Raw genomic sequence first — 13,897 nt, 5'->3', positions numbered from 1 at the left:
ACTGATTGCTCGGTTACTGTTTGTTTTGCAGCAGACATTTTCATTTGCAGCGTTTTCGAAGCCGGCACTGAGCATGAAATGTGCACGCACGCACGACAGATTGAGTCTGTGCTGTTTCCTCTTCATGTGATGAGCTTTCAGCCGTGATGATGAGCAGAGACTTTGAAACTATGAATCATCAGATCGTGGAGTGTATCTCCTCGAATATTCTCCTCTTCCACATGCAGCTTGTTCATGAACATAATTTCACATCCTGGAGCGGCAGCTGCAGCGCGTTATTCATACTGTGTCACAGATTATAATTTTAAAATCTCACTTTTGTGCAGTCATGACTTTCACTTGATGTGGCACCGAGCAGTTTGCCGCACTCCAAAGTAATCCCCGTCAAGCAGCAGCGTTTGAAGAAGGGGCTCATGCTGGACTTTAAAAAAAAAAAAGAAGAAGAAGAAGTGAGCTTCGGATTCTCGAGCTGACAGTCGCCTCCGTTTCCCACAAATTCTTCTTTTGAAGTGCGCTTCATGTTGCACAGCTGATGAGTCAACAGCATCACATGCTAACTTTAGCTCCCTTCTGCAGCGTCTCTCTGTCTTTGCTCTTCTCTGTTGTGTTGCAGTGCAGAGGCTTTTGCTCCAGTTTAGACGAGAGGGAGATGTTGAGTTGGGTTTTTTTCTGTTTACTGAACACAAACCAGCAGAAACACTAAATGTCTTTCATTACCTGTTTTATTTCTCCTGCTGGGATCTTTCAGGAAGACTCGTCACTTGCTGTATTTTTCCTCAACGCTCGTCTTCATCTCTTCCTTAAGTTTCTCACGTCCTCCCGTCTTCCTCTCTTTCTGCAGGTAACGACCTGTTCCTGGTGGCGGTGCACGAGTTGGGTCACGCGTTGGGTTTGGAGCACTCCAACGATCCCAGCGCCATCATGGCTCCTTTCTACCAGTACATGGACACGCACAACTTCAAGCTGCCGCTGGACGACCTGCAGGGCATTCAGAAAATCTACGGTGAGGCTGCAGTGTATTCATTTATCCTGCCAATCAGCTTTTCCACAGTTCAGAGATCTCTGCCTGTCGGTCTGCACAGCCTTCTTCTTCTTCTTCCTTCAAATACCTCAGCTTATCCCTGCAGTCTGGAGGCTTTCTTTCAGTAGAGATGCATGATAAGGTTTCTGTCAACACGACAAAATAATGTCAGTTTATCATCAATTGCTCCTTTAAATACTGTAAATGGGCCGAAATGTGATTTTTTTTTTAGGTTTAAACAGAATTGACTGATGAGGCAGTTCACAATAACACCACAGTGCTGAGATTAAAATATTTCATGTATTTCTAGGAATCAAAGTGTTTGAAGGTGTAGGATCCTTAATGTACTGAACCTCTGCTATGTAGGAGTGAGCGCTGCTCTGGGTCGTGAACATGTCGAGGAGACAGAAGTCAAATAACAAATAAAAGAGTGGACAGTCTGAACGACTTCTTTCTGCTACGTTTTATTTATATTTTTATTTGATTTGCAATAATAATTTAATTTATACTTGTAACGTGTCCCTCCTTATCTGCACTGTGTGCATGATAGTGTTCATACAGACATCTTGAACTTATTGGCTCTTTTTAACTCATTATTTTATTTTTATATTTTTAATCTAATTAGATTTTGCACTGTGTGATTTTCTTGTTTGCGTTCCTCTCAGCTTTAAAGCTCGTCATGCTTTTGGCTTGTTGTGATACTCGAGGTCGGTCTTTGTCTTTAGACCACTTTCTGAAGGTCCCGTCATGGAATCAAAGCATTTTTACTCTGCCTTGTCTTGATCTCAGACTGGGCTCTTTCTAAAATGACAAATATCTTCTCTTAGTTTGCTGTTTGATTTTTATCTCTGATTATGGCCTCGACCTTCCCGGTGCCCCGGCGGTGATGATTTCTGTGTGGTTTTTATCTCGGTCTTAAAGTCTTGGTCTCCGAGCACCCAGCTCCTACTACTTTAAAGCCTCTCACCAGGTCTGAAAAAGCTCCTTTATATGTTTGCATTTGATTTGTCTAATCCAGAACAGGCGGATTCTCGTTTAGTATTTTCATAATTGAAAGTGTAGTTTCTTGTTTGCATTGTGCAGCACTTTTAGTCAGCTGCTGTTTTTAAATATTCTTTCTCAATCCATGTGACCTGACTGGACTTAAATAGACACAAAAAAAAAAGAGGTTTAATTTCATCAGAATCTGAAGACTGGTCCTGCAGAGGCTGCGACTGAGCGTGAAAAACACTCCAGAGCTAAAAGCATGAAGTTGCTAAAGCAATAACAGCACACCTGGAACATGAATAATTCATGCCCCAGCCCAGAGTGAGATGTGACGTCCTGCAGCAAAGATCTGCATGCATGAGTGATTGTGAAGCAGGCGCCTGTTATTACACAGCGCTGATCAGAGTTGGTCTGGAGAGAGAAAAGCTTGAAAAACAAAATGCTCGTCTTTGTGCTCACAGCACCAGACACACTTTGTTCAGCTTCAGAGACACAGCGCTTCACATGACACTCGACTCTTTCCCTTTAAGTGAACAAAGAAGAGTGAAGGCCGCTTAGAAACAGACACCGTCTGTCCACTCTGAAATAATCATGACGGCTTCTGTTGTAAGGCGCAAGGACACAAATAATCTGCCCCTCTTTCACAAGATATTAATAATTAAAACACTTAATCAGAAACAATTCAACATCAAATAAATTGGCTGCAGGCGAACAGACACTCTCAGTCCCCACAATTCATTTTATACCGTTCAAAGCAGATCACAAACAGGTTTTTTCACTGAACAGAACAAAACTTCTCATGAATATATTTTATCACATTTCTTTCAAACTTTCATGTTTGATTTTGATTTTTTTAAATTTCTCGGTTGAGATTGTTCCATCATCTGCTTCCTTTCTAAACAACGTTCCCCTTAATTTGGTTCTGATCAAAGCTCATCATCACAAATAATCTGCCTCATAATCTTTACATTTCCATGGTTCTGTCTCCTTTGAACTTCACTGCAGGAAGCTCGTCTTTGTCCCACAGAACAAAAACATGAAAGGTCATGATGCACGGTGACATTTACAGTCACTGTTGATCCGCTTCAGCGAGGAAACTGTGAATTTTATCTCTTTTTTTAATTTGTTTTTCCTGCATCTTAAAGGGACAGTTCGGTTTTTTAAATGGGGTTTCAGGTTCTTGTCATCTGTAGGTGTTTGACAACAGGAGCAGCTTGCCCCCTTTGAGAAACAGACAACATGCAGGACTACCCTTAAAGGGGACATATTATGTAAAATGAACTCTGACAGTGTTTCTGAACATTTATTTAGGTAACCTGAGAGTCTGATGAGCCACATGTGAAATAAATCCATCCAGTCCTTTGTTTGTGGTCTGCAGAAGTCTAGAGAAAATGCTCTGTTTCAAATGTGCTCTCCTTGTTCAAACCATTTAGAGATTTTCCCTTCATGACATCACAAAGGGCAGTAGCCTCTCCCCCAGGTGGGTGACACTCCCACAGCTAGGTGTTTGTTCTGCCCTCTGAGTCTGCCTTCTCACCGTAAACAATAGGACATGGAGCGAGAAAGCAGCGAGTACACCCGAGCCCTTCCAGAGAGGGGGCGTGGTCAGACACCGCTCATTTACATATTTAAAGCTACAGAAACAGCCTGTTCTGAGCAGGGCTGAAATAGAGGGGTTTATAGACATGATCAAATACAGGATCAGAGTGGATTTACAACAACACACTTCACACACGTGTTGAAGAGGAGCTCTGAGAATTATTTAAACGCGGTTGAAAAATAGTGTTCTGTACCTTTAAATACATTATTTTCATTCTTAACAACAGCAGAAACATATGAATCAGTCAACAAGATTTTCTCTTATCTGGAAGCATTAAAGTCAAGCGCACAGCTCAAATCAATGACTCAGTGACTCATGTTGTGAATCTTTGTGTATCACTGAAGCACAGCGGTGTGTCATGACGCCACAGATGGTTTAAAACAAACACAAATGAATCACTGCAGTGGAATAACTTTTGTTGTTGTTGATCTTTTTACATCAGGCATCCCCACAGCCATGCTGGAGCCGACCAGGCCGCTCCCGACCTTACCCTCCCGACGCACACACTCCACCTCCGAGCGCAAACACTCGCGCCCGCCTCGCCCCCCCGGCGACCGGCCTGCCCTGCCCGGAAACGGCAAACCGAACATCTGTGACGGCAACTTCAACACCGTGGCCTTCTTCAGACGGGAGATGTTCGTCTTCAAGGTGAGACGAGACAAAAACACGACACTCTACAAACATCGAGTTTGACGTCTTACACAATAAACTATTTCATCCCTACTTTGAACCCTGTTCATGTTTAGCACTTTTTTTTTTCACACACTTCATTGCAGCTGCACACTCTTTCTCTACACGTATATGATGTTTTAAATCACAAACTTTATAAACTTTAAAAACTCTAAGAGGTCGTACTTTGTGAGAGAATCCGTCACAGGACAGGATGATGAAAGATGAATCGTGAGGCAGCTAAAGGTGTCGAGTTTCACCTCGGCAGCAGCTGTGGAGCAGAGGCTGCTTGGTGGTAACGAGCAGGCGTTAGCGGTTTGGCTTCGCAGTTGCCGCGGTAACGCCTGCTCGTTACCACCAAGCAGCCTCTGCTGTTTGCAGCTTCGCTCGTCCAAACGAGTGCAGGAGCCCAAAGAGGTGACAGAAGAGAAAGAGACGAGGCGCTCCCGTGTGTTCAGGAATCTTTTTCCGTGTCACTTTGTGAAATGAGAATCGTACCGTGAACCCGGTGTCGTTAATCGTACCGTGAACCTCACACCTCCTCCCACTCGCTCCAGGTGAACTCTCCTGATAATATCCTGCTGCCTTCTCTCAGTCAGCTCACTCTGACGTGCTGCAGAATAAACACTCGAGGTCTGGCAGGAGTGACACCGGACGAAGGCTGAGGGAATCATTTGGCTGTTTGCGTTCACACTTGCAGCTCCGCCTGCACATATCGTGACTTTTTCCCAATGTTTTGTTGTGATGCAGATAGAAGAGGGAACAGGAGGCAGGTGCTGAAGTAATTAACTGCTGCTGGCTGCTGCAGAGGAGGAGAGGTGGCTGACACTGGGGGATTTGGATGAAGCGTTATTAAACATTAAGTGGAGAGAGGACGCTCGCTCTCAACCTCAGGATGTAAATATCGCTCCAACGCTGGCGCTGTGATTGGTTTGATTCCCAGCGGTGGACTGCCGGGTTTGAAATGTGTCCTCTGGGAGACGTGCAAGGCTCCAAACATGGAAGAAAATCAGCCCGGTGGCATCAGGTGCCATCCTGCCTCAGATCAAGAACGCCGGGCGTGTGCCGAGAGCACATCCATGAGCATGACTCGTGCACACACGGCAGACGCCACCGTTAGGATTAAACAGAGTGAACGGAGAGGTTTCAAATATGAAACAGAAAAGTCTGTGTGTTTAGAGCGAGAGAGAGAGAGAGAGAGAGAGAGAGAGAGAGAGAGAGGTGCAGGTTAGAGCAGGAGGAAAAATCCATTTTGATGTCTCTGATCTTTAAACTGAATGTGAGAAAAGGTCACAGACCCGCCCGTCTCCCTTCCTGCCTGTCGATGTTTGTCTTCCCCCCCCCCCCTCCGTCTGCTCATCAGTCTGTCTCACTTCGCTTTCCTCTGCTTTTTTTGTCTCTCTCTCTTTCTAAACTGAACTTTGTGTGTTTTCAAATCAAAGAGACTTTTAACCTCAAACACGTTCAATATTTGTGATATTTGGTGAAGCATGAGGGAGACTCCAGTTCTTTGCTTTCTCTCTTTTCTGCAGTGTTCACATCTGCTGCAGCTGCTGCCTTTTATTCATGAACATGCACACTCAGCTTCGTCATGAAGCTGCACATGGAGGTAGTTCTCAGCTGTTTGCACTTTTATTTTGTAGTTTTTTGCCCTCGGTGTTTCCTCCCTCTCTTTTGTGTGTTTTCGCTCCTGTTTCTCACACCTGGGTTGGATTATTTAGTTTCTGTGTGAAGCCTGGCTCACAATGAAAGATGTTTAAACTGTGAGAGAGTCGACACATGATGATTCTCAGTTCACTTCTTGTAGTGTGTGGTGCGAAATGAGGCGACAAACACTGATTCATTCATCAACAGTCTCGAGTAGCTAAACGTCACGTGGTCAAACGAGTATGAGCAAAACAAGCTAAATGTGGCTAGCTGTTAGCTCGCTGCTACATCCTGTCCTCCACTCGTGTTGTCGCCTCAAATCAACCAGTCGCTCCGTCTCTCTTCATGCTTCTCCTTTGCTGTCGTCAGCTTGCTTCCTGATTGGCTGTTGCTCCATCCCATTATGGGCATGGCGCCCATAACTGTCCTGATTATCAGGTAGTGTACGTTACGTCTACCCTCGTGTTCATTTCAGTGATTTCTCCCGTTTGCCACGTCATCTTAGTTGGACTTTTAATGGACAGCTTTTGGTTTCCCAGTTTAAATAAATCCGTTCAGTTTTCTGCACGTGGCTCGTCATCTGTGTGCAAAGTGCACATCGTGACAAGATCACAGCTGCAGGAACGTTCACCGAGAGTCGTCTGAGGGCGGAGAAATGCAGCTTTAAGAGCGACTGGCAGCTTCGCCGAGAGCAACAAAAGACATTTTATGATGTGGTTTGATTGACGGCACCTTCCAGGAAAAGATTTTAGGGCCTCACAGAGTCCCGAGTGTTTCCTCCAACCTGCTGCTGAGGCCTCATTAAAATGATAAATAATGAAGGATTGTGTTTTTTTACGGCCGTGCTGTCGTCTCTCTGCCAGAAACAAATACGGCGTCATAAGAGCCATTAGTTTTATTTTTCCAAAATAATGCGTCTCAGCGGAGGAGTGATGGCGCTCGAGCCGTGCAGTAATGTGTTGGAGTCTTCGCACTGAGGGAGTTTACGGCCCTGAGGGGGGAAAAAAAAAAGCCTCTCGAAACTTCAAAACTGCATCATCATCATCATCATCATCATCATCATCATCGATCAGAAAAACAAGTGTGATCCTCTGCTCTCCTCTGACTCGTGGACAGGGGCGTGTTAAGACATAAAGAGCGTACAGAGCCAGTGGGCGTTTGAAAAGAGACGCTCATTATGGGATGTTTCCTCGCCAAGGAACACTTGTGGTTTGTCTCGCTGGATATGAAGCATCGATTTTTTTTAGTATTTTTTATCTGTTGGGGTTCGCAGAGAAAAGCATTAGTGGCCAACGGATGATGCTGGATCACGACATGGAGTGTGTGTGTGTGTGTGTGTGTGTGTGGCTGTGTGTGTGTGTGTGGCTGTGTGTGTGTGTGTGTGTGTGGCTGTGTGTGTGTGTGTGTGTGTGTGTGGCTGTGTGTGTGTGTGTGTGTGTGTGTGTGTGTGTGTGTGTGTGGCTGTGTCCTAGATTCACTGAAGCCAAATGATAATGAGCTAAAATTGATGCTCGCCCTCTTCTTTTCTTTCCCCCTTTTTTAAACTTCCTCCACGTTTCTCCTCACTTTCCTCGTCTTTGTCCGTCTCGTCTCTTTGTCTCATCGTCTGTCTTTGTCTCTGCAGTCTTTCTCTTTCGTCCTGTCTGAGGCTGTGAGTTAGGCACTGATGTGATTGTTGTCACCAAAAAATCAGCCCAAAGCCTTTGCGTCATTTTTTGTGTCAAATATGGAGAATAAATGTCACTTTTGTTTTTGCCTGTCCAGTAAGTTCAGACCGTCCACATGTAGTCAGGTATCTCACATAATAAAGATATCTCTCAATGTTTCGGCCTCTCATCCACACGGAAACAACAAAAACAAAGCTTTTAAAAACCTCCGACCAAAGTGAAGATTCTCCGTTGATGCGTTTGCATGTGGACGTGAATAACCGGCGTTTTGAGACGTCCCTGCCTGAGACAGAATATGTCCGTACGTCACTTATGCGACCCACCTGTGTTTACATTCAGAAACAGAGTGGACGCCCTCACAACGGGTTTGGTGCTCCAGATACGGCTCCGTGTTCAAGGACACAGGCGAAGGACGACGTTAAGGACGCTTATTTTATTATTTTAAGTGGCGTCTGATTGGACAGGATTTGGGGAACGACTGCCACCTAAAGGTCAGGCATGCTTATGAACGTGCTTAAAGACTTCTGCGGGGACGTGTGGATGAAAACGAGGTTGTGTTTACGTGAGTTTTTTTCCAGGCGGAGGAGGCTTAGACTTACACAGCTGTGTCAAAATGCTCTGCGGCTCTTGATCCTCAATGACAACGCACGTTTCTCTGCAGCCACATGGGGCAGCACTGATCCCCTTTAAAGGGAAATGATGCTCTTTGAGGAATGTTTTCAGGATGGAGCTGTGGGAAAGACGCGTGGACTAATTGGACTGTTTATAAAACGCATGTAGAGAATCCACCCCGTCTCCCCCCGTCCTCGACTGGCCTATCTTCTAAACTAATTTAATGATCGTCCCACTTATATTTAATCATGTTGATTCAGTTATCAGTGCAGATGATGCCTTACAGCTACATGAATTATAAATGAGCGATACTGCCACTATAAATGGACTCAGGTGTTTGTAATTGTTGCACATCTTCTCTGCTCACCAGGAGTCACCTGGAGGGAAAGCATCAAACCGACAACCTCTAGATCTAAGCATGACGGCATCGTGACTCCCAGCGTGGTACACTTCGAGGTCTTTAATGGTAGAAGAAGCTCAGTCTGTGGAGACGGTTCGAGTCCTGTGTGGATTATTTCTGGAAGTTGTTTTGGTAGCAGCTGAGCAGTGCCGAGGTGCCCTTGAGCAGAGCAGTGTACACCCTGACACTGTGTGTGTGTGTGTGTGCAGCCACCTCACTCTGACGTCTTGTCCACAGGATCCTGTTTGTGCGTGTGTGTGTGTGTGTGTGACTAACCGAGTGTGAAACTCATCAACGCAGTAAATCTTCTTTTACTTCCTTAAAAACAAGATAAAAAAATCTTCGGGGAAAAAGTTCTACTTTAAATTTCTGTCAGTGTGAAGTCGCTGTTGGTTTCATGTGAGTGTTTCTTTGTGCTGCAGGATCGATGGTTTTGGCGTCTGAGGAACAACAAGGTGCAGGAGGGTTATCCCATGCAGATCGATCAGTTCTGGAAAGGTCTGCCTCCTCGCATCGACGCCGCCTACGAGAGGTCGGACGGCAAATTCGTCTTCTTTAAAGGTACGACCATCAAACATCAGCATGTGAAGCCGTGCTGCCACCACGCCGTCCTGCTCTTTTATTTCTTTTCCCCCCGTCAGACGGTGAGAATGGAACCAAAATAACAGATTCTGCATCGCCTTCTGTCGTAGGTACGAATCCGACCCTGAAGGCTGGAGTTGGACGCACTGCCGTCTGTTGATTGGCTGAAAGAATGCTCTTTGTGCATCATCTTAAAAAAACTTGCGCGTGACTAAACGCTGTTGCTACGCAGCTTTAGCAGTGAGCTAACGGTTCGCTGCAGGAAGGTGTGAAGAGTGAGTAGCAGGCTTCACACCTTTTCACCGTGACGATATGTTGTTTAAGAAAGCCTCCTTGCGTAGAGTAGCGTAGCGTAGCGTCACCTCGTCACTTGCAGCTCAGCTGACTGAAAATGATGTTTCTGTCTATCAGGCGGCTGCAGCACTGCGGCAGAGTTTGCGGGGTTAATTAGCTCTAAATTATTTAACAGCAGTCAAAAAAACGGGTCATTGCGCGTTTGATCTCCAAGTTTTGATTGTGTACGTTGCTTTGATTTCTCTGAACGAGTTCAAGCGCGTCCCCTTTGGCTGAGTTTTTCTCACAGAGCAGCTGCAGGAAAAAAAAAAAATCAGCAGAATTTGCTCCCAATCTGCAGAGGAGTAACCTCATATCTGTGTCCACCATCTGCTCCGGTGTTATTAGACTGCTGTCCTGCTCTCCACTCGCCCCTCCCTCTCCTCCTGCTCCTGGAAATATATTTAATAAAGTGTGAAATAGAGAATGGCAAGGCAGCGGGGAGCACCCGGCCTAAAGTAATAGAATTTCAGTCTATGTATGAAACCTCCCTCATCCCCCATCTCACTCACTTTCTCTGAAACTCTCTCTCTCTCACACACACACACACACACACACACACACACCGGCAACTTCTGACAGAGTGTTCTGCTATCTCAGCCGGCCAGGAGCAGATATTAATAGCTTTGCTCTCTCAGCTAGCGGCACTTTCTCTCTCTCTCACTCACTCTCTCACACACACACACACACACACACACAAGTGTGGACACACAATGACACAGCTCTTCCTAACTGTGACACACACACACACACAGACACACACACACAGTTGCTTCTTGCACAAAGTTGGCCGGGTGCAGAGAGACGTACAGAGGAAAACATCCACACAGAAGTCTGAGGCTAAGTTTGTGTGTGTGTGTGTGTGTGTGTGTGTGTGTGTGTGTGTGTGTGTGTGTGTGTGTTGATGTTTCGGCTGCAGGTCAGACCGACAGACAGTCGATACGATTCTCTGAGAAAAGGTCGAAAAAAGGGCTGTCACATGATCTAACCATGATTTGTCACATTTTGATCACATGTCTGGAATTACATTAATTTGCAATACTTTTATTTTGTGCTTTGTACTGTCTTATACTCGGTGTGCTTTACTTCCTGTTTGGGTAAAATCTGCTTTTATTTTGAAAGAAAATAAGGAACTTCAAAAAGAAAACTTGAAAGTTACAAAATAAACCGATATCATAGAAAAAGGATCAAAAAGAAGAAAAAAAAGAAAAGAAAAAAAAAACCGTTGAAGGGAAGGATACAAAGGTCACCAGGTGTTTTTCTCCATTACCGTCTGTAAGAAGGCGCTACAGTGGATCGACTACGGTGCACCAAAAGGGACAAAATGGCTTGCAATTAATCACAGCCGTTAATCTTATTGATTTTTACACTTTAATGCTGACGGTGAAAAATGTGTTTAACAGCTGCACAACTAAAGAGGACTAAACATTAAGCAATCTTCTGTCGGCAGAGAAAGTTGTTTATAAGTTGTTAAGACCCCGCCAAAATAAAAGTCAAGAAAAGGAGTCAGCTTGGTGAGTGGCATGCATGTGATGTCTCGAGTGTCTGTGTTTAGAGCTGTCTGGCTCCGCCCCCTCCTCTCACACAGGTCAGTATGTGGTGGACACTGTAGCTTCAGTGTTTATCCAGCTCTGCGTGTGGTGGACACTGTAGCTTCAGTGTTTAGCCAGCTCTGCATGTGGTGGACACTGTAGCTTCAGTGTTTAGCCAGCTCTGCATGTGGTGGACACTGTAGCTTCAGTGTTTATCCAGCTCTGCATGGGTCTGTAAAGCTTTCTGCGTTCTAACCTCTCTCCATGTTTCAAAAGCATCTCCAACATTGATCCTAGTTTGAGCAGCTTTCTGCTGCTGGAGCTTATTAGAAACATGCAGAGGCTTTTTAGCTCGGGTACAATCACTTCTATCTGAAGCAGTTCCACTGCCCGCTTCCATCGCTGCAACACCTGTTGACCTGATAACTGCTCTCATATCTGACAAACCCAGGGGCGTCCAAAACAGCCTTCAAAGCCCCGCCTACCGTCTCTGGTCCAATCAAATCCAGAGCATTCAGGAGCAGAATCTAAAGTTAGAAGGAGGACATACTGGCTGCTGCATTGTTGTCAGAGAAGCTTCAACACAGCAGGTTTCCTTCATGATCACAGAGGAAGAGAGCAGCTCTCTGATTGGTCCTTTAAAAACCTGATGTCTGAGGTCTCCCAGCCTTAAAGAAGTCAGCAGATTTGTGGTCGTGTTCACAGATGTTTTTCTTTCAGTCTTGAGAGATTTCTTTGAAAAGAGCGCTGTGGAGCGGTTGGCTCTCATTGGTTACAGGAGACATTACAACGATGAAAGCACCTGTTAAAGGTCGCCCTCGTCCTCAGTGTCTCCTGATGTTCATTCAAAAAAAAAAAAAAAAGTAAAACTTCTTAAAAGGACCCCGAGGAAGAGGAAGAACTTAAAATGTAGTGTCTTATCTTATTCTTCTGGTCTTAATCCTCCCCGTGTTTTTCATGACTTTATGGAAGATGAGAGCAGTTTAACTGAGTTGCTGTGTCGTCAGGATCATCTAACACAATAAGCTTTAATAGAGTAGCTCTTTATTAAACCTCTTCTTTATGTCTCCTCGTATTTTCCAGCAGCCGTCTTCTGAAAAAAAAAAAAAGAGCCTAAAAAGAGTGTAAAATAACCTTCATTTGATGGAAGTTGTGCGTGTTGTGATCGTGTTTTCATCTCTGGGGTTTTTGTTCCGTCTGCGTGTTCACGTGTTCTCGCTGATAAATAACCGGAGAGCGCTAACCGCTTGTGAAATGTGATGATGATTCAGTCTTTGTGAGTTTGCACACGTGGAGATGATCCTCGAGTGTAGCTTTAATAAAAGAACCTTGAATCTCCTGTCTGCACAACATTTGTCTTTCTAGCTAAACGATAAAGAAAGCGTGAACCTCGGAATCATCACTGATGAGGATCTTTGACTTTAAAGATTAACCTCTTTTCTTTTCTTTCACTATCGGGATGTTTCACGTCACGTTTCTCAAACTAATCACCTTTTTGAACGCTTCCTTCCTCCGTCTCCCACGACGACCACAACCAAACATTTAGCCTTTGATTCTGTTTCCTCTCAGTGTCAGTGGAAGCGCTTCCGAGCGGAGGAAATGACCAAACGCAGATATTCCCTTCAGTGTGTTTTTTGTAGATTTGATCTCTGACTCGTCTTTCCCCGCCTCTCCCACCAGGCGACAAGTACTGGGTGTTCAAGGAGGTGACGGCTGAGCCCGGTTACCCTCACAGCCTGGTGGAGCTGGGCAGCTGCCTCCCCAAAGACGGCATCGACACGGCGCTGCGCTGGGAGCCGGTGGGAAAAACCTACTTCTTCAAAGGAGACCAGTACTGGCGCTACAACGAGGAGAAACGCACGGCCGACCCGGGTTACCCCAAACCCATCACCGTGTGGAAGGGGATCCCCGACGGGCCGCAGGGGGCCTTCATCAGCAGGGAGGGATGTGAGTATGACTCAGCAGATTTTTATTCCCTCTTCAAACAAAGTCTGTAAAATGACAAACACAACAACAGAAGAAGAAAAGAGTTGTCGCTCGCTGTCTCACACCGCATCCGTTGAATATTTACGTCTTTGCTTTGTGGATTTCAGTTTTTCGCCTTGTAAACATGATTAGTGCTTTTATTTTGAAAGTGCATGAGAAATGGTTGGTGTGTTGACGAGCCGAATAAAACGATGTCTCCACGTCCAAACAAATCGGAGCACGGAGAACATTTCAGTCGTGGATGTGGATTTTGTTCGTCTTCACTTTGTAAATGAGCTAACGAGCTCTGTGGCGTGCTCCACGGCGTGCTCCACGGCGTGCTCCGCGTGTCCAAATGAAAGGAAAATAGAATCAGGACAACCCATCAAGCTGCTTCACATTGAATCACATGATGGGAAATGATGCAATCATGCAGATTTTCTTGCTGAGTCATGACATGTCGTTAGGACGAGTGTGAGATGTGACAGTCATGAAGCATCGCAGAGTTATTTTCATCCCCAACATGCTGTGTTGTCGACCTGACATTATAATATCAAAACATGTGACACGGACTGAGTGACGACCTGCTCCCGACGAGGTTAGGTTCACAGACTCGGTTGCCATAGTAACGGACTTGGAGCTAAACTTGCCTCCCTCTCTGGAACAGGCGCCAGTTAGCCCATTTTCTCGGGTTTGAGTGACCTTTCGGGGTCACGTCAGAGTTTGCCTCCTGAAACGGGCATGACTGACACAGATCAGACGCACGCTGATTTAAAGGTACAGTACGTGTTAGTGGTGACCTTCTATGGTCAGCTGATGGAGCGGTATTACGACGTGCTGCAGCTGTAACACGCCTGAGTTCAGAAGATGAAGAGACTGTGA

The 13,897-nt window shown here is 45.4% G+C and overlaps 1 protein-coding gene across 2 annotated transcripts in view; it reads left to right on the top strand.

Moving 5' to 3' along the window:
- The window catches only part of mmp24 (matrix metallopeptidase 24), a 94,821-nt gene that overhangs the window by 76,332 nt on the left and 4,592 nt on the right, over positions 1–13,897 (top strand). For both annotated transcript variants that reach the window (XM_079341888.1, XM_079341887.1), the window contains exons 6-9: positions 842–1,003; positions 4,051–4,256; positions 9,026–9,164; positions 12,731–12,997. In XM_079341888.1, coding sequence (XP_079198014.1) covers positions 842–1,003; positions 4,051–4,256; positions 9,026–9,164; positions 12,731–12,997 — 774 coding nt within the window. The remainder of the gene's footprint in view (positions 1–841; positions 1,004–4,050; positions 4,257–9,025; positions 9,165–12,730; positions 12,998–13,897) is intronic.

Source organism: Symphodus melops (genome assembly GCF_947650265.1).
Source record: "Symphodus melops genome assembly, chromosome: 4".
Lineage (NCBI taxonomy): Eukaryota > Metazoa > Chordata > Actinopteri > Labriformes > Labridae > Symphodus > Symphodus melops.
Note: the sequence above shows the minus strand (reverse complement) of the source record. Positions and strands in the feature narration are given on the sequence as shown.